Genomic DNA, 20,231 nt, shown 5'->3' on the forward strand with positions numbered 1-20,231 from the left:
CGCCATCATACCTAAGATTTAAGCACTGGCTCTTTATTATTTCTTGCCTCAGCCAGTTCTTCAACTGAGGTGTCTTTCTTGAAATCAAATCTAATAATATACCACAGTTAGGAGGGGGCAGTTGGAGGCGTCTCCTCTCTTTGGGATCGCATGATGGGTTGGAAGAACTGTAATGATATCATTCACCTGGATCTGGACAATAAAGTTTTTTAACTTCTAAATAATTTATTGTTTTCATAACTGATTTTATAACTTTATCCATGCATGTACACATATATGTAAGAGGTATGTATTATACATGTGGCATAAGTGTATATGTACTGCACAACAATAGCCTAAGAAGTTACAGGTAGTCATATATTATTTGCTAGCAAAGCATGCTAAATCCATCTGAATTATCATTTATAACTTGGAAATAAGTTGAAAACTGCAGATGCTGGATATTTTAGTACAAAAATTACCATAGCTTGTGTAACAGCTGCTTTCTTATTAAACTGTACGAAGAGTTATAAGAATCTTTGGAAACAGTTAACTCTCAGTGCAGTGAAGCCAAATCTTGATACTGCTCTAAGAACTTCCTCCACTTCCAATGTATGTATGGGTTTCTTTAATTGCATTTGTGAAACACTTTACCTTCTCTCTGTCCGGAAACTGTTTTTCTGTAGCCTTTCATATTCCTGCAGCCCAGAGTCCTGGATGTATTTGAACGGATTGATGCATATAAAGGAATGTTTGGTTGTGATTCTGGAGGACTTTGAATAATCTTCAAAACATGCTTATTTGGTTCTACCATATTTTCTTTCCTATGGCATGACACAGAAAATAGTCACTGACCTAGAATGGAATTATACACGTTTTAAAACATTTGAAGAGAAGGAGAAGTAACAAGCTACAATGCGGGCAGTTTTAGATTGCTGTTCTGATGGAAAATTAAATTTGATTCTTTGCATGAGGATGACAAAAGGTTGCCTCATGAATTCGCAAGAAAACTACATTGCAGTGCCATCTTGTGATGCTGAGATGCATTTTGGACTCAGTCTTCAGTTCCCACAATTCTTTGTTAAAAACCTTTTTTAAGTTAATGTGTCTAATGCACATTGTTAGTCATGTGTGCAGTTGTTTTATATCACTGAAATTGTTACAGTAAAGAGAAGAGATATATAATACTTATGGGAATGTCCTCATTTGTTTGAATGGAAGAATGATAAGAGAAGTTGATTTTCACATTTGCTATTTTCATGTGTTCCTTTTTTTTTCTTTCCTTAGGGTGAACCTGGTAGACCAGGACAATCCGGTGAGACTGGATTTCCAGGATCTCCGGTAAGAGCATGATTATTTACATTTTAGCAAAATAATCATACTTATGTCATCACTATCTCTTTCAATGAGTGCAAAGCTCTGCCATTCAATTTCTGAAGTACTTGTGTTAGCTTACTCGTATGATCCAGATCAGTGTGAAGGCTCAGAACCAAACAGATCATTCGAAAGTCCTTCAGTTAATCCTGAGAGTCATTTCACGGGTGCACGTTTCAACTGCTTCATAGATGAAAGATGCATAAAACAGATGACAGTATGTACACGTTGTCCTCCATTTCCCAGTATTTCACACGGTCATTCGCAAACATGTGAGGAAGTGCTCAGAGACTATAAAATGATGTCAGGTTGGGGTGGCACTGTTCACCTTTATGACAGTCAGTCTGAGGGCAGGGGAAGAGGGGATTGTATCGTAGTCGTATATAATTTATTTTTATATATATTTTCAATATGCAAATGTGGTTAAAGGATTTCCAAATAACATGTACTTGTACTGCAGAGGATACTGGTCATGGTTTACTCTAGAAATAAAAGAAAACAGGTATATCTGATGATGTCATTTTATCATCTTATATACTTTTGGCCCATATTGAGAATTATATCTTCATTAGTCAAGTTTCTGTACCTGGAAGGGAGCTGTAGTGTGGCTGAAAAGGGGACAGATAAATCCCAGAACTGAAGCCACCTGATACACATCATCTCTTAAGATGCCTCCTTTTCTTTTTAAGTGTCCGGTTCTTGCCTGGCAATTTTGTTAGCAACAGGAGAGATACGATCTCTTGGAGAGAGAAATTATTTTTTTAACAAGGCAGTGTTGTTTCCTAAGCTTTCCTCCTAAGTTTTATGGATCAAAGACAATGTTTGGTAAGCTGCTTGAGGCAAATGTAGTCTGTGGAGTATTGTTCTGTTCAGATCAAGCTGTTTTACTCAATAAAAACATCTTTTGGAAGACTTTGTAATGAAGGAAAGAAATACTGCAACTGCACATACACACAAAAAACCTCATTAAGAGTGTGCTGCAATTGCATAGCACTGTAGAGAACCTCATTGAATACCCCGATAGTTTATCAGAGAAGCGTGCCATGTCTTGATCAATGACAAGGCCCATAGACTGCTACGGAGATACCCGATGGCTGTTTCCCCTTGTACATGATTTGCCTTCTTGCTGTGTGACTTGTCCCATGTGCGCGCTTCATCATTTGATCGCCCTGGTTGTATAAGCTGATATACGTATACCACTGAGCACAGGCCAAATAAATAGTTTTTATGGGCTACATTCAGTCTAAACAAGCATAATTTATACAATTTCAAATTTACATGCAAGATCTTGTATGACAACAACATCATCCTTCACTGAGAAACTCACTGAGTATAAATAATTTCAAGCAATCTAATGTATTAATTTCAGAAATTTCATACCTTTATAAAGTAATTTTCCCTTTAGGAGTCCTCAGACTCTGGAGTAATTTCCCACTGAACTTTATGATCAAACATTATCCATATAATTGACTATAGGAAGACAAAGACCTTTCTTACATTCCTTGATGCTAACAAGGAAACAGCTTGTCTGTATGTGAAGTTCTCCTCTCCAATGCTGAGATCTCAGATGTTCTTTTTCACTCCTCTGAATATCAGTGTTGCTTCATAATGCTTCATTTTCTGTAATGTACCTTCATGATTTTTTGCTATGCTGAAAGGTATGAACTGTAATTGTTTTGAGAACTTTGTTCAGAGGAAGAAATGATATGTTTAAACAGTTTGCTTGAATTGTTGTTATCTGAGAGTATGAAGGTGTTAATGTGATTTCCATTATGAATTCATGTGACCAATATTCTAACACGAGGAGGCATGTAGATCCCTTCCACTACTTAGGCTTTCCTGAAAGAGAAATCGGGAAACTTGTAGGAAACTAAGTGCAAGACAACTCTGGTTTAATTGTTAAATGTGTTTTAATAGCAGTTGTTTGTCATGCTACTTGACTGACATATTCTGAAAGAACTTGTACAGTTTGCAGTTTGGTCTCAGTTTCTATTTTATTTTGAACGATAGCTCTGAGTTTTGATCTCTGTTTAATTAAGATTTCTTCACATTAAGCTTCAAAACTTGATCTACCACTAGTCATTACTTCTATTTGAGGTTTGATCATACACCGACATAAACAATAAAGCTTTTAATATCAGTAAAAATGTAAATAAGCTGAGACTGTCTAACTTCATAGCACGTTATGCTGTATCATGTGTGACCCACTCAAATGCTGTATTATGTCACCACGACGAAGGAGTGTTCGGAGTATTAGTATTAATGCTGCTACCCTCTTCCCTGTTAGCAGCGTTATGGCTAGGTTTGTCTGCAGAAATAAGGATTTTATTTGTTTTTTCTTTTTCCTACTTAGGGGCCTCGAGGCTTTCCTGGTGCTCCTGGTCTCCCAGGTCTCAAGGGTCACAGGGTAAGAAACACGATTTTCCCTCTCCTTATAGATGATGGTTCCAGGCAGTTTCAGTATAAAGGTACTCAACTTCTTTTGTATTAGTGGTGAATTTGACTACACTTTAGTCCTGCCAATTGCAGCAGAATCGCTGGCATTTGAGAGAAAGAGGGCCTTGCAGAAAATCAACACTATTCCCCTTTAAGCTGACCTCTGTATTATATTCTCTAGTGCTTTCTTCACTGTATTTTCCAATGATCTGGGAATCTGGAAGGAGCTTGCATGAGCCCTGCCAAGCTTCAGGAGGCACAAACCTGACAGTTCTCTCACTTTGTTGGCACGTCTTGCATTAGGGTGGGGAACTTGAGAGGTGGATATGTTTGCAACATGGAGTGATTACAAATAACCAAGTTTTCCGGCCAGAATTTTACTTCTGGGAGGAATAAATAGGTTTCCTATGGCTCAGAGCCTTCTCCTTGTTGTTTTAGGATTTTTTTTAAATGTTCTTGTTTTAAAAAGGAAAGCAAATCCAAGGAAATGTAGCTTGTACAAATGGTTTCCATTTAGGAAATGTTTAAAAACTTTATTCCATCTGGTTTTTTTCTTCTTTTTTTTTTTTTTCCCTTTCTTGCTCTTGCCACCTCAAATCCATTCTTAACACTTTAGTATCAAGTTATTTTAACAATAATAGTAGGAATGCTCTGTGTGTGTACTTATATATAAATATAATTTCTCCATATTTTTATAACTCTTACAGGGATTGAAAGGACTTGATGGTCCAAAAGGTGAAATTGGAGCAGCTGGAGCAAAGGTATTTTCATGGCCCAAAGAACTAAATGCTTAAGCATGTTTTCTATAATGCCAAAATAATGAGAGAGAGTAGATCTTTTGAACGCAGCTTTGTACCCTCTCGTGCCAGTGCTACTTGTATGGAGTGGAGACGCTACGTGGAATTGTCCATTTTTACTGTGTTTTTGATCCGTATAAACTGCTATACAATGACATGTCTGGGCTTTATACAGGAAGAGAGTTCAATAGTGCCAGTCACCATTTCAGCTGGGGCTCAGTTTTAGGCCTGTAAGGTATCACTGGGTGAATTGACTGTGGTCTGTCTGTCTCACCTAGGTAATACTGAAGACAACAAAGTCTGTTAACAAAGAGCCCATGCACATCTTGCAATTTTCCACTTGGCCAGTTTGTGGTTCTTGTTGGCTTTATGTGACCAAGCTGAGAGAGGAAAAAAGTTTTCTGACATTTTTTGTATAATATACTAAACTAAACTAAACTAAACTAAACTAAAGCAATGCATAACGGAAACTGTCTCTCCTCTTTTGGATTACCATACTAGAGATTGGCTTGAAACATTGGAGAGGAGAGAGAATATATTTTATCAGACTGACTATTTTTCACCTAACAATTTTATTCTCTTTTTTTTTTGACCCTTGCTGGTACTGCAGCACCCTTACAACTTCAGCTCAAAGCAGTGGTAACAGAGGATAGCCAGCTGGAGACAATCCTTCAAGAGCATAGAACACTTTTTTTCAGGCTTTTCTGCATTGATCAGTGCTGATACTGAAACATTTTTGGCCCAGTATAGGCAGGAATCACAGGTGGCACAGAACTATTCCTTTAGATTAAGAACGTAGTAAAGGAAGTGAATCTTCCAAAATCTAAATTTAATTGTGAAATCAGTAGTTAAAGAGAGTTTGTGTAGGAAAAGATTTCTTTCCTGAGATTGCCTACCACTTTCTGTGGAGGCAAAGACTGCAGGAGACTTGTTGGAAACAGTGCAGCGGGGGTGCGGGCTGTTAGCTAGAACAGGCGGGAGTTAAATCTGCTTCACTGAGAATGTGTAAATACGGCATTTCCCATCAGCATGGGAAACAGCGCCCTCGATGCACAGGTGACTGTGCAAATCTGCCTCTCAGGCCTAACAGAAGCATGGACGACAGGGAGGAAACATGTAACTCCATTTTCCTCTAAGCCGTTTTCTCTAATTGTGGCATTTCATTTCCATTTTTAGGGAGAATCCGGACCAACAGGTGCCATGGGTGCAACGGGTCCTCTAGTGAGTGTCACGTGCATTGGATATTACAGAAGTGGCTTTGAGATTGTAAATGCTATTGCCAATAGGAATTTTAAGGTTTTGATATCTGTACTTGATGTCATGAAGCTGAACTTACTCTTAATTAAGGCTTTGTTTTCTATTACACAAACAGCAAATTTGGTCCACTATAAGCTGTTATCCTTCGCAATTCACAGCCATAGATAATAACGATAAATGAGAAAGCTGAACAGAAACCTGAATGTAGGTTTTGTGATTGTTTACCTGTTCCTGTAAGTGTAGGGTGACTAAATTTTTTTTTACATGTTGATGCTTCATGTGGAGTGATTTCAACATGAGAAAAACTGGTTTAGGTTGCTCTGAGGTAGAAATGGAATAATTTAGGTCAGAAATGCGCTAGCTAAGAAAACCATGGACAGAGGGTTTTGGAGGTTATGGTGAGGATAAGCATGCATGACATGGAAGTGAAATGGAGAAACTTTTTCTCAGAGTAGTTTTCATTCAGATGTGGTTTTGGACAACTGAATACTTGTGAGCAGTGTAACATGCCAAAAATCAACTCTCAGCAATGCTTCTGGAAGTAAAGCACCTTTCTGATATCCGATAATGACATCTCTCTGCGAAGCACTATCTTGTGTCATGCAGAATGTAGTATCCCTGAAGTGGAACCTAGTTTGTGAATGAGACGTAGTAAATGAGATTGCATTATTGACCCTGGTGAGTATGTACAGAACTTATTCTAATGTGTCTGAAAGTGGAAATACTGTTGGAACAGGAAAAGAGAAATTACACTCTGTTAAATTTCCACTGGGCAAGCCTGTGAGGCTGCAAGGATTTATGTAAGCTGCTACTTCTTTCCTGCTATAGGACAAGATAAGCTACACCTGCAGGAGGAAAAAAAAAAACTGGGTTCTGTAACTGTTGTTCGCATCTTCCGTCCTTATCGTGCCTGTAGAACCTAATCATGTTCTTGTTAAAAGCAAGTAAAGAAGACTGAGCATAAAATCGCTGAAGAGCGATGCGGTGCAAAACTTATTTGAAGCAAAGGAAAAGTCAAGTATGTTAAAAAAAGAAGGCTAAAAAGCAAAGAAAAAGAAAAAAAAAAAGAGGGGGTAGCATGTGTTCTCTCCACTATGGGGAGAAAAAAATCAAGTGAACTATGTTTTCCCCTTTTTATTATTCTGCCACGATAAGCTCCTAAATAACGCACTTTTTATTCGTTCTTCAAGGGACCTAGAGGAATGCCAGGAGAAAGAGGTCGAATTGGACCACAGGGTGCCCCTGTAAGTAGGATCTTCCTTTTCTCTCCTTGTAATTCTTCCCTTGTTTTACTTAAATTTAAATCCCTAAGCCTAAAAGTGTTTATTCATGTGACTGCTAGTCACTTCTGTGGTGAGTTCTGCTGCAGCTTGAGAAAGTTAGGGCTGAGCAGAGTTTTGTAGGGTGAGACCTTTACTATAAATTTCAAAAGTCAAAAACAGTTTTAAAAGGAGAATGCTAGCTATAGGGTAATTTCTCATACCAGAGCTGCCCACAAGGCCAAATACCCTCACAACGCTTTTTTCTGTGACACAAAAGTGTCGTCTTTGTTTCTGTGAAATTTCTCTTGAGAGGCTATTTGCACCAAAAATTACTGAACTAGAAATAATATGTATTGATTTTGTCTGGAAAAGGGTTCAAAATGAAAGTTTAGACTTTTGATTTAAATTGAGTCTTATAATTTAATTCCAGGTAATAAAGCTGTCATCTTAAAAAATATTTTGCTTTTCAGCAAAAAGAGGGATTAGCGTGACATGAGATCATATTTGAGTAGAAATTTCTTTCTATTGCTTTATGTCCAGTGTCAAGTATTGTTTTTTCTGGCATTTCTCCCCATGACTTTTATGTGCTCCATTTATGTTATGTGCTCCATACAATGACACTGTCAAAATATTGGCCTCTCTGAAAATAGAGAAATCCATTAACTTGAAGGGGAGCATAATTTCTTCCAGAAGTTTTCCATGCCAGTGATTGGAGGGCTCTGCAATCCAGCATTTCTTTGATCGCTTTAGTATGTATGGCTGTTATCACAAATGCTAACAATAAATAAATAAATAGATAAATTAGTTAGAGTTCTTATAAATATTCTATCTTGTCTGTTTTCATGTCTAGGGTGGACGTGGCCAGCATGGTATGCCTGGGAAGCCAGGGCCAATGGTAAGTTTCTTTCTTAATCACCTGGTTTTTTCACCTTCTATTTCCCACTTGCCTTTTGACACTACCAAAAGCAGCGCAAAAAAATTGTTGGCAGTTGCTGGTAACAGTTAAGTGCACCTGGAATTATCTGTGAGTGATTCCTAGTTCTACTCATTTTAGCTTTAGGGCTGTCCTCTGAGAAATTATACTCTGCTGTTCGCTTCATCTAAAGGCTTTAATTTGCAGAGAAGTGGCGTCTTCCCTGGAGAGGTGACGCTTTGCTGCTTTTATGAAATGGGATCCATATTGTAGGGAGATAAGTGTCTTAAAGATATGCACTGCAATATAAAGCAGTTTATAATTGCATTTTATCTTCCTTCACATACAAAGCTGGCAAATGAGGTTGTACTCATTCTCAGCAAGAAGAAATGCCACTCACTGATAGCAGAACTCGCTACTTGCAATTGATCCACTACAAAACATGTAAAAGATAGGCTTTTAATCATGGACAGTCATACATTGAACTGAAGAACCAGAAGCCTACGTGTGAATGTCTGCCAAACTGAGAAAGCCAGGTATGCATGACTGTAGAAGTTCTCACACAATGGCAGCAGGGCTGAAGACGACTGTGGTGGTTTAAACTGTGGATGTTGGTGTATCAAAGGGTGATGGTTTCAATCCTACAACCCCATCTCACAGCGCATTTGCAAAATGCATCTGAGTGAATTCACACAAGTATTAGGAAGCCAGTGGGAATATTCACATACATACAGTTAATTATGTGTTGCTTTTGCAAATGAAAACTTATGATGATTTCATCCTATTTATGCAAGGCCAGCTTCCACTTTAAAGATGCGGTATTCTCTTTTGTTTGCTTTTTTTCAAAACATTACTTCTAGAATGTTGTTGACAGTTTCTGCCTGTTGATGTAGCCAGCCTGAACCTTTACAACTTTGTGACGTTCAACTTAAAAAAAAAAAAAAAAAAGAAAAAAAAACCCCTCAAAATCCCAAAACACACCTGCCTGCAATTAAAATTTCATTCTGTGTATACTCTTTATTTAATAGTGATATAAGTCCTGAGAAAAATTCATTTACCTGTGTCATCTTAATGAACAGACTGTTTTATTAAAAACTTCATTAAGAAGTAATGTAGTAGAAGCTGTAATAGAAGCTCAAAAAGGGGTGTAATTGTCTAAAAGCTGCAAAACTCAATTATTTAGTGTATTATGAAAGAAGGGTAACTCGTTAGAAGAAACTTTCAAACAATGAAAAGATTTTTTAGTATTGAAAACAAATTATAAAGTTAAAAAAAGCTGGGTCCCGAGCTATGAAATTCTACATGAAGCTTGAAATTTTTCTTTGGCATAAAATATGAGCTCAGCTTCACTGGACATGACAATTGGTTGGCTAACATTTTTGGTAAAATCCCATGTAGTGTCACAAGGGAGATACTGGTCCTTAATGCATATGTTTCTCATTGGAGGAAGTGTTAATGAAATGCATTGTTATTTGGGTCAGTGCAGTGGTACACTGTAATTCTGGAATTCTTCCTGCAATAAGAGAAAGATTTGGCAGACATGTATTTGTGATCCAATAAACTGGGACATGGGTTTTCAAAAAATATACTTAGTGAGCTGTTACATCAGTTCTGTAGAAATCCAGTGCAAGGTCATGGCAGAAATGTTGTCTGTAATTAATGCTCAGAGGGACAGATTGTTCTCATTAAGTTTGTCAGCAGAGCCTTATTACATAGAACATTTTTTCACAGTATGTATCATATTTTACAAAAAGAGAGAAAATCAGGAAAAGATAAAGAGGAATCATCTGGGAACAGTGTTGTAGTGAATATTTATAACCACTGTGTGCCGCCATCCAGAGAGTTTATAATACAGTAGAAGGATCTTCTGTTGAATGTCTTGTTCAGCACAGGAGGCACTATGAAAATGGAAACAGTTTAAAAATTTACTCTAAAGCCCTTAATTGGAAGTCTTTCTGTTTAGCAAAACAAGGTTTGTGTCATACCTTACAGTTATATTGAAGTGTATACGCTTGAAGTTTGCTTTCTAGTGAGTTTGGACAGTCTGCCATGTAATGCAGCCCCAGCTGTCTGCACCCCTGCCCAAACTTCATGTCCTCGTAGCCACACGTGGTGCGCCCACACTCTGCCGCACAACGCATCAAGAATTTGGCTCTAGAACCAGAAACAGTGTAGCCACATCAATGCTACAGTCTGCCCAAGCTGTCAGCCCTTCTTAAATACAGCATCGACTATCTCAAGATATAATGCTATTTGGGAAGAGCTATACTGGTCTCGGGAGCTGAAGAGGTACCTCAGCACAGCGTTGTGTGGCATAACCCAGCCTTTCCTCCACTTCCTTTTCCAGAAATACCGGCCTATCTCTGAACAAAGATCCAAGCAGTAAACTGTCTCTGCTGTACGTTTTTCTCTATATAGCCTTGAAAATTTGATACAAAATCTGTGTTTTAAAGCTTGCAAACAAATTTGGCTGTGAATTTGGGACTCTCAATGGGGCAGAAGAGTAGGAAGCAGGGCATGTAGTTGCGTAGCCTTTAATTATATTTTCACTTGCCGTGTTGCTTGCCTCAAAAATCTTGTCTAGCAACCCAATTGTTTCAATGTAGATTGTGCCTTGTATTTCTCTTTTTTCTAGATTACTATTTTAAGTTTAAAAGAATTGAAACTCTCTTTTGCTACATTCTGTAGGACAAATTGTGATCACTTAACAAATATCTGATCTTTTCATTACCATACCACAGTAGCATAGATATAAAAAGAGGATATAATATTTTGTTAAAAACTAAAATTGAAAAACAGTTGCTATAATAATTGTCAACTGTGTACATTGCAATTTGTGCGTTAATAGCTGAATCAAGAGCTCTAACTTTGCTGAAGTCAGTAAATACATTATTAAAATACTGCACCACAATTCCATAAAATGTATATGTATCACTTAGAAAAACAATATTTATAGTTATTTTGGTTTTGTTATGAACAAATGTTTTATGACTAAAAAATACATTTAATCCCAGAACCATGTTTACCCAATGATTAGGTACAAATCTGTGTGATCTAAACTGCAGAATTACAGCTTTGTGTGTCTGTCTTTTACAGGGCCCACTTGGCATAACAGGTTCTCCAGGTTTTCCAGGTGCTCCTGGTGTAAAGGTAAAAATTAAAATAAAAATATCTTTTTAATATGTCTAACAACACAGAATTAAAAAATGTGTACTAGACTACACCGAGTTCAGAGCTGCTGTGAAATCAATCTTAGTCAAGACCTTGAGACAGAAGATAGACTTCAGAAGCCAAATGAAGCAATTGCAATTCACCACAGTTAGGATACTTTCTTTGCTTTCACTTTTGCTTGAGTTAAGGAGTGATTATAAGATGACTGTCATGCTGCGCCTCAGGAATCTTGTCCTTCAAAGAATAACAAGATGCATTATTACAAGTTAAGTTGTGAGGACTAGTCTAAGGCAGTATGGAAGCAGTACCTTCTAGTGCTGAAACTTCCAGTTTCCGCCGAGAACACTTTTTGAGATGACCTAGACCGGTAAGGCAAAGGCCTGAACCCCAACAGAGATATACCACAGTTCATCACAATAGAGCAAATGATGATTACCACCTTTTGTGGCTATGTGTGATTGGGCTGAAATGGAAAACTTTCATTCCCGGCAGCGCTGTCTTTGTGGGACTTTCCTCTGTTTTTCAAGGAAGTGCTGATTTTTTTTTTTCCTAGCCTTGAGAATATGTCTGCAAAGATAGAAAAGACAACTCATGCAGCTCCTTATACTTCTTATACTTGCTCCTCTGTTCCTTTACACTCCTAAAACATGATAGGAAAAAATTATACAAGAAGAAACTTTCAATTAGTCAGGTAGCCAAGTTCAGCAGATGTTTTGTGTTGTTGTGAAGCTGGCAACATTCATGAAACAGTTTTTTGGAAACAAGTCTTAATAAGAGTATTAACATAATGTATACAATTAAATGATAGACCTTTTAGTGCATGTCATTAAATATTTTGGTACAGCTAAGCACTACTTAATACCTAAATAAATGTTTGGAGAAGCTGTCACATGATGAATCAGTGAAAGCTTTTGCAAAGGAGGAGCTACCTTCAAGTTTGATCATCAGATGATGTAAAATTGGAATAGCTGCTTTGAACTCATAAAAGCTAAGCAGATTGTACAATGAAGATGTGGACTTCAGTTCTGAAGATGTGATATTAACAGCCATCAATTCCAAAATTCAAAGGAGATGCCAGGAGGAATTTTTTTATTGGAGCACCCAGTCCAATCTTATAGGGATTTTATATTTATGTATGCTGCAACAGTGAGTTAATCTGTGCTGTGCAAAAAAACTCCAGATGTGTTATCATTTCTAAATCTTAAACCTTAGTTGTTAACGAAGCTAAAAAAAAATAAAGTTGTCAAATTACAGATACATACATGGGATTTTAGAGAGAGATGTCTATCTAAAATATTTGATCTGATTTGGGCCACTGGCTGCTTCTCTGTAGAAAGTTTCCTTGTCCTTGTATAGATTGAGGAAAAATTCTGCTTGTACTTTTAAAGTTTACATTCACATAGAAGTAGTAGAAGCAGAATTAGGTAAGCAAAAATATATTTTAAGGATAATAAACTATTTCAAAACCTGAATTATTTTTCTCTTATAAACTTAGTATTCCTCCTTAGGTACTTTGTAGCGCTGCTTTTTAGAGCAAAATAATCTCCAGTTGTTTCCTCATGTGAAATCTTAGGGTGAAGCAGGTCCAACGGGTCCTCGTGGTCCTGAAGGTCCTCAAGGACAAAGGGGTGAAACAGGTCCACAGGGCCCAGCTGGATCACAAGGTCTTCCTGTAAGTACATTATATTGAGTTCCTCAGTGCTCAGCTGGCACATGTTGCCTGTTTATAGGGAATTTTAATACTCCACTTGATAGACACTGAGTTTTGCTCAAATTACGTTTTTCCCAGGAAAGGAAAGGTCTCATTCATTTGTTTTGTGCTTATTTTGTTGAAAATAACTTTTCATTATTTAATTAAAACAACTTGGAAAACTGAAAGTTACACAGCTTGATAAAGTCTCAATCCTAGAAGTACTTTAAAGCTTAACCTTAAACATACGATCTTAAAGATTAAAAGTCACATTAACTTGCATGCTTTGTAACCCATATTAGGATTTGCACAAGTAGATCATATGTTGCTGTATTTATTTAATAGCCTTTATTGTCTGGTCTTGTAAAGATACAATGACTATGATCTTCTGCTTTTGTTATCGATACCCTCTTCATTAAAATGAATGTTAATTAAAATTAATGTTAATTAAAATGTTATCTTTAGGGTACCGAAGGAACAGATGGTTCCCCAGGTGCTAAGGGCCCTACTGTAAGTAATCGTATCACCTGTTGAAGAAATTGTGTAAGTGGATATATTTTATTTCCTTATTTTTATTAAGTTTCCTTACTGTGCTTGCTGTCCTTTCTATTTGTAGGGATCTCCAGGCACCGGAGGCCCGCCGGGTTTATCAGGTCCATCCGGTTCCCCAGGACCACAAGGCAGTACTGGCCCACCTGGTATTCGAGGCCAGCCGGTAATGATGCCTTTGTCTCTGTGGAAATTGTAATGTCTTGCAAACGTGTCACTCTGTGAAACTAAAACAGTGATTAGCAGTGGAGTTCCTTTAAATAAATTAAAAGCATGCTAGTGAGTATGCTGAAAATCTTCTGTGTGTCCAAAATACCGATCTTGCTTTCTTAAAGATCTAAAAAAGAAGAGTGTCTATATAAACTTGGACAAACAGTAACAGTTATCTCCTGAAATTGTCTCGTTTAAGTTTTTATCTTGATAACAACATAATAACCAAGCACACCAAGGGGAAAGACAAACCATTTTAAGCATGCTGTTATATTGCCTACAACTAGTTACTAAATTAGGAAATGTTTTTCTGTTTCATAGCATAATACAAAATGGTCAAATGATTTATGCAGAGTTTTAACCTAGTGGTTGTTATTCATGTATTTGTTTTCAGGGAGACCCTGGTGTCCCAGGTTTCAAGGGAGAAGCAGGACCCAAAGGTGAACCTGTAAGTCTCCATATGCTTTGTAAGATGAAAAGGAATCACAAAGGCTTGTATGAGTATTTTGAATAGATTCTTACAATTTTCAAGACACTCTGGATGCTCATAATCACGAGAGTAATTGTTGTGGAAGACAAACCACAGTGAACCTGGCTAGACAGTACTAACAACGAATGGTGAAGCAGGTTCTTTGATGTTATAAATCACTTACCCAATATAGGCCTTACAGGGCTCAAGGACAGAAAAACCAATTAGTGCATCTACTGAGGTTTGTGTAGCACACAGAATGAGTGTATTATAATTTCTTCATCTCGTATGAAATGGATCCGCATGATTCTGAACATTTAATCATAATAAAAAAGTCCTTTTTATTTTAAACTTACATTTAATACATTTTATACTTATGCAGTTATGTATATATTAATTATATTTTATTTATATATTAAAATAATACAAATGTTTGTACATTTATGGTATGAATAGCTGTTTAGCCCACAGCTAATATTTGTGAAAGATTATTTGAGAACATGCTAATTCCATGCTGTAACCATGTGAATTTTGGAAGAAAAGTGATTCTGCAGCGTTGGAGTCAGTTTGACTTGTTAACCAATCTTTAATTTTTTTTCTCACTAGTTAAATGATCATGTAATAACTGACAAAAATGTACCGATGAAGTAATGGTTTCCTTACCTCTGACTGTCTTCTCCTTTGAGAATTTCTGCTAGAGTCACACTGAATTTTGAATCCTTTGCAGCTTGTCCAACTGATAATAATAAATACAAATTTATTGTATCTGAGCAAATAGGTGATTATAAGAAGCACTGTACAACCGAACTGTAGAATTACAGTTTATTCATAGTGCCCTTCCTACTGAAACATTAGCTAATAAGCATTATAAAAGAGAAAGGCTGATGCTGAAAAGCTGCATTTTTTAACTGATTCAAAACCTAACTATTTTTTTTTCTTCTTTATTTGGAAAAATATTTATGATGTTTAGAAGATAGTCTGTTTCAATATACCTGAGAAGTGTTGAGCTTAACAATGATTTTTTACAAGCATTTTACTTTCACTAGGGCCCACAAGGTCCCCAGGGTCCCATTGGCCCTATAGGTGAAGAAGGGAAAAGAGGTCCTCGAGGTGATCCAGGGTCAGTAGGTCCACCAGGTCCTGTGGGAGAGAGGGTAAGCAATCTGAAGGAATAATATGTCTTGAGAGATGCACTGCTAAGCTGAAAAACCTCTTGACCTAATCATGAATTTTCTTACAGCTTCGTTGTGGGTGTAGTCAAACTTTATTTTATTAACAGTAGTTAATACTGTGCATTATTTTTTGCACAGGATATTTTCATTTGTGGATTCAGTGCACAGGATAGTAATGGGAGGAGAAATGGTGGAGATATGACGAGCTAATCTGCAGATTTTTTGCTTAACCCTATACAAATGGTCATCTTGCTTTCAAGATGTTCACATAGAAGGAGCTGTTCAGCATGCGTGAATGAAACTGGTATTTTTATCACTCCAAGTGGTAAAAAAAGACAAGTTTAAAGTATCGAAAGTTGTAAGGAAAGTTGTAAGGAAATAAACTGAATCCCCAAAACATAAATCTAGTATTTTATTTGCATTAAGTTATGTAAAAATTAAGATAATCATCTTGTATCTATGGATTTTCCTAGGGTGCTCCTGGTAACCGTGGTTTTCCAGGTTCTGATGGCTTGCCTGGACCAAAGGTAAATGACATTAAAGTGTCCATCTTTCATCGGGTCATTTTTAAAATTTTCATACATACAGATATGTAGAAAGAAAGTGTTCCATTAAAAATGTCTGCTTCTTGGCAAATAGGCAGATCCTCAAAATCACTGGAAGCAGGATCAAAAGGAATTGACAAATGCCAAAAAGGGGGCTGAATTTTTTTGGGAAAAGTCACTTTCAATTCCTGTGATGTTCAGCTTTGCTTGCTTGTCTCTGACTTAATGCTCCCTCATGCTGAAATGTGAATAGATAAGAGACATTAACCTGTTCTACTACTATATTGCTTTATGTATTCCTCTATAGTAGGTAATTATTTGAAAAATTGCCTTTTCTTTGTGTGTGGTATAGTTTTCCTAGACTTGTCCCTTGAACAGATGGACTTATCTGTCTTTGGCTTTCCTAACTGCTATAATGCTTCCAGGGAAGTGACTCATATATGTATTTGTCTAGTGTTTCTGTAAATTCCTACCTTCTTGGTAAAAATACAGGGATTCTAAAATACTTATATAAATTTGCTTTATGTAAGAGACAATTTTTAAGTAATCATTTGGGAAAAAAAAGTAATAATAATAAAAGTATTAATGATTTGGAACTCTGTTTGCAAAAATAGATTCTTAATAGAAGATACCTGTTTTATTTAACCTTCTCTTACTGTCACTGTTCTACCTGTTAACTAGTAGCCCATTGGTATCTTTCTAGGGTGCTCAAGGAGAGCGTGGTCCAGCAGGTTCTTCTGGTCCTAAAGGAGGTCAGGGAGATCCTGGGCGCCCTGGTGAACCTGGCCTCCCGGGTGCAAGGGTAAGGAACTAATAGCAGAATCTATAAACCATGGTGTTTTTCATTTTCAAAAGGCAACAATGAACTTTGCAGAATTAAGAAGCTGTTATACAAGGACAGACTTGTTTCAGTGGGGCTACTTAAAGGGTAAAGGCCAAAATATCTGTCTTTTTTCCCGCTGATGTAAGGAACACAGGTTCCATTTGTCTTCGAAAAAGGAGAAATAGCCCTGATTGAGACCAGCTAATGCAACTGAAGGAAGTGTGGTTGTAAAGCACAGTTGCCACAGATAACATGAATTGAAGGCCAAATTAAATGGGTGATTGATAACTTACATAGTTGAGTGGTGCATGTCATCTAGAGATTTTTTTCAGGAAAAGTGTTTGAGGAGAATTTGGAATATCACAAAAGGAGAGAAAGGGAGCAGCAAGCATAAGATGTGATACAGATCACTGGGTAATGTTGGCAGAAATAAAGATGAGCCTGTGAGAAGCTCAAGAGGTGTAACAGCAAGAAAAGGGAGAATAGGAAAAGGCAAGATCAAAGACAGTGGGGGATGAAGCTGTAAAGTGGAGATGAGGATGAAGACCTTTGATACAGAGAAGTTTGTACTGTGGTAGTAACTGAGCATATCTTTTGGATTTATTTACATTTCTCTATTGTTCTAGAATTATATGCACAACCTTAAGACCAATATTATTCCCGCTTTTAGGGCTTGACAGGAAATCCAGGTGTTCAAGGCCCTGAAGGAAAACTTGGCCCCTTGGTAAGTGACACAAAAATCAGTCCTTTCAGTTAATGTCACAGTCATTCGAAGGTCCCAGCTCAGAGAAATTACTTTTATTAGCTTGAGTTTTCTTGATTTCTGAACGTTCATCTTATCTTTTAACTGTTCACTTTAGATTCCCGACTCCAAAATTAGTGCAGATAATGTTCCTTTAGTTTTGTCTGTGTAGCAGTGTCTGTTGTTTAGCAGCTGCTGCAATATTTTTAAGCCATTTTGAACTAAATATCTTTTCTAACTGTCTCTTTAAGGAAACAATAAAGTATTTGTACATAATGGCTCAATGATAATAATTGCATAGTATTTGGTTAAATCCAACAGTATGGCTAAAGCTATGTCTGCTTTAAAGACATTTTGACTGATAACTGTAGCACCAAACCAGGTTAATGTCATTTTTTTATATATACAAACATTTTCCAGGGGTAAATAGGTTCATATGAATAAATATATTTATAATTTAATGTGGAAAATGCTTTATCTCTGTAGGGTGCTCCTGGAGAAGATGGACGTCCAGGTCCAGCAGGTTCAATAGGAATCAGAGGCCAGCCAGGCAGCATGGGCCTTCCTGGGCCAAAGGGTAGTAGTGTGAGTATGGCACCTGGTACCCAAGATCTGTTTAACTTTAAAAATTTGCATATATTTTAATGGATGAAAACAGTATCTAAAAATAGTCATTTTTATTTCTGCAAATTAGGGTGATCCTGGAAAACCTGGAGAAGCAGGCAATGCAGGTGTCCCAGGACAGCGAGTGAGTATGACTGTTATTTGCAGTGATTACAGATAATTATGCTTTTCTCTTATATATGTTCACTATACAAGACTTCTTCCTATGTAATTTTAATTTAGGGAGCCCCTGGTAAAGATGGTGAAGTTGGTCCTTCCGGTCCTGTTGGTCCACCAGTAAGTCAACTTTTACCACTCTGCCTGCTTGCCAGTCACTCCATCCATTCGTTACTCTTTCTGCTTCTATTTTTATCCATCTTCATGCTTGTTGATTCCAAACAAAAAAATCCCCAAAACACTTAAAGAAAAAATTTTTCTAGAAAAATGGAAAGTTTGCATTGAAAAAATATATATATTAGTAGTCTAATTCCTTTTACTGACCATTACAAAAAATAATGCAAGGAGCAAAATTTTCTCATAGTTCATTTTTCTAGCTTCCTTAGTTTCAATGGAACTGAGTGTTTTCCTGTCAGCACAGAATTTTTGGGGCCGTATCTTAAAGAAATAAGATACATCTTATTACATCTTTTAGATAGGGTATATCTTGGCCTGGGGTAAGTAAAAATGTATACTAAACAAATACATAGTTGAAAATATACGTATTCAGAGAGAAGAAAAATTGTGAAGCCTGCCTATGTTCCTCTGCTGTACACTTGTTACTTTCTTTTGTGTAGGGTCTGGCAGGAGAAAGAGGAGAACAAGGCCCTCCAGGTCCTACAGGGTTTCAGGTATGTGCATTCATTTTTTTTAAAGCAAAAATAAACACCCATGTCCTTATCACCTTAAATTGGAGAAATTCAATCAAGTGATGTATAACAAAACACAGCTGCAGAACTAAGGCAATGATGTTCAGAATAATTAGTGATACTTAGCTTTCAGATCAGCTGTGCACTAAACAGAACTGGCAAAGGCTTAAATACCAGCTCTGTATTCCTTGAGAAAACCTTTGTTGTTTTTCAGTTTTAACTTGGACATTTTCCAAAGATGTTCCAAATATGGAGCAAAAGAATTGTTTTGATAAGGAATTATTAATTAAGTCAAGTCAATCTGTGTTTAGAAAGAACTTTATTTTTAGGGCTGGTATGCATATGTCCTACAAATGTTAAAGAAGGGCTGCCATTTCATTTAGAGGGGAGAAAACACTTTGGTGCAATATTCATGTAACTATTTTGCTTGGGGATTTCTGAGGGCATACTTCTGTACTGAGTATAATACTAAATTCATATTCTTGGTGTCTTAGTTAAATCTGGATTTACATAACTTTCTATCATGTTAGTAACCATTTTATTTACCTTTTTACAGGGCTTGCCTGGGCCACCAGGTCCTCCAGGTGAGGGAGGAAAGCCAGGTGATCAGGTAATTTCTGTGTAATTTAACAAGAATTCACTTCATAAAATAGTTTTACCTTTTCTTCTCTTTGTAATTTAATTTCCCACTCTGTTCTAAAATATGTACTGATGTAGACAGCAAGCTGTTTGAGAACTGCTTTTGGATAAAATAATTACCATCTTCTTGGGCTGAGTTGGACTATCTCCTCTTGTCATGGACAAGATAATATTCAGAACTAGCCATCTACATTCACAGTACTTTGGAAATGTAAATGTTTATCTCTAATTTCCATAACTATAAGACTATGAACAATGCTTTCATTCTAATAGTGAGTTCTGTTCTGCTTAGGGTGTGCCTGGAGATCCTGGAGCTGTTGGTCCGTTGGGCCCTAGGGTAAGTATTTTCTTTGAGAGTTTAAACATTCATAACTGTTCTCTGAGGTTGAAAGTTGATATATAATGTGGACTTTAACAGCTAAAGTGAATATTTGCATTTTTTCCTACCAATAAAATGGTTGTAAACATGGATACGTTTTAAGGTTGTTTCTGTAAAACCTACCACCTTTAATGGTTTTGTAGCTCGTGAAGTGGTGTTGAGTGCTAGCTGCTAAATGATTTGGTTTACAGCTGTGAAATGACAGTTTTTAGTTTGCTGAGCAACATACTATTTCCCCTACCTTTAACAATAAAAGCATAAAGCTGTTTTTTATTTGATCAGTTCTTCTAGAATTTGTTCACAGGCTCTTTGTTCAAATAGCAGTGCTGCACTTTCGGTGTATTTAGGATTTTGT

General features: G+C 36.9%; 1 protein-coding gene across 1 annotated transcript in view; it reads left to right on the forward strand.

Moving 5' to 3' along the window:
• COL5A2 (collagen type V alpha 2 chain) overlaps window positions 1-20,231 on the forward strand; it is a 50,551-nt gene that overhangs the window by 9,841 nt on the left and 20,479 nt on the right. Inside the window, exons 9-29 of the mRNA XM_075153899.1 lie at window positions 1,267-1,320; window positions 3,707-3,760; window positions 4,497-4,550; window positions 5,763-5,807; window positions 7,034-7,087; window positions 7,956-8,000; window positions 11,115-11,168; window positions 12,763-12,861; window positions 13,345-13,389; window positions 13,496-13,594; window positions 14,033-14,086; window positions 15,154-15,261; window positions 15,753-15,806; window positions 16,528-16,626; window positions 17,318-17,371; window positions 17,876-17,974; window positions 18,084-18,137; window positions 18,236-18,289; window positions 18,787-18,840; window positions 19,415-19,468; window positions 19,790-19,834. Of these exons, the coding sequence (XP_075010000.1) occupies window positions 1,267-1,320; window positions 3,707-3,760; window positions 4,497-4,550; window positions 5,763-5,807; window positions 7,034-7,087; window positions 7,956-8,000; window positions 11,115-11,168; window positions 12,763-12,861; window positions 13,345-13,389; window positions 13,496-13,594; window positions 14,033-14,086; window positions 15,154-15,261; window positions 15,753-15,806; window positions 16,528-16,626; window positions 17,318-17,371; window positions 17,876-17,974; window positions 18,084-18,137; window positions 18,236-18,289; window positions 18,787-18,840; window positions 19,415-19,468; window positions 19,790-19,834 (1,332 nt within the window). The remainder of the gene's footprint in view (window positions 1-1,266; window positions 1,321-3,706; window positions 3,761-4,496; window positions 4,551-5,762; window positions 5,808-7,033; window positions 7,088-7,955; window positions 8,001-11,114; window positions 11,169-12,762; window positions 12,862-13,344; window positions 13,390-13,495; window positions 13,595-14,032; window positions 14,087-15,153; window positions 15,262-15,752; window positions 15,807-16,527; window positions 16,627-17,317; window positions 17,372-17,875; window positions 17,975-18,083; window positions 18,138-18,235; window positions 18,290-18,786; window positions 18,841-19,414; window positions 19,469-19,789; window positions 19,835-20,231) is intronic.

This window comes from Calonectris borealis, chromosome 6, assembly GCF_964195595.1.
Source record: "Calonectris borealis chromosome 6, bCalBor7.hap1.2, whole genome shotgun sequence".
NCBI classification, from domain to species: Eukaryota; Metazoa; Chordata; class Aves; order Procellariiformes; family Procellariidae; genus Calonectris; species Calonectris borealis.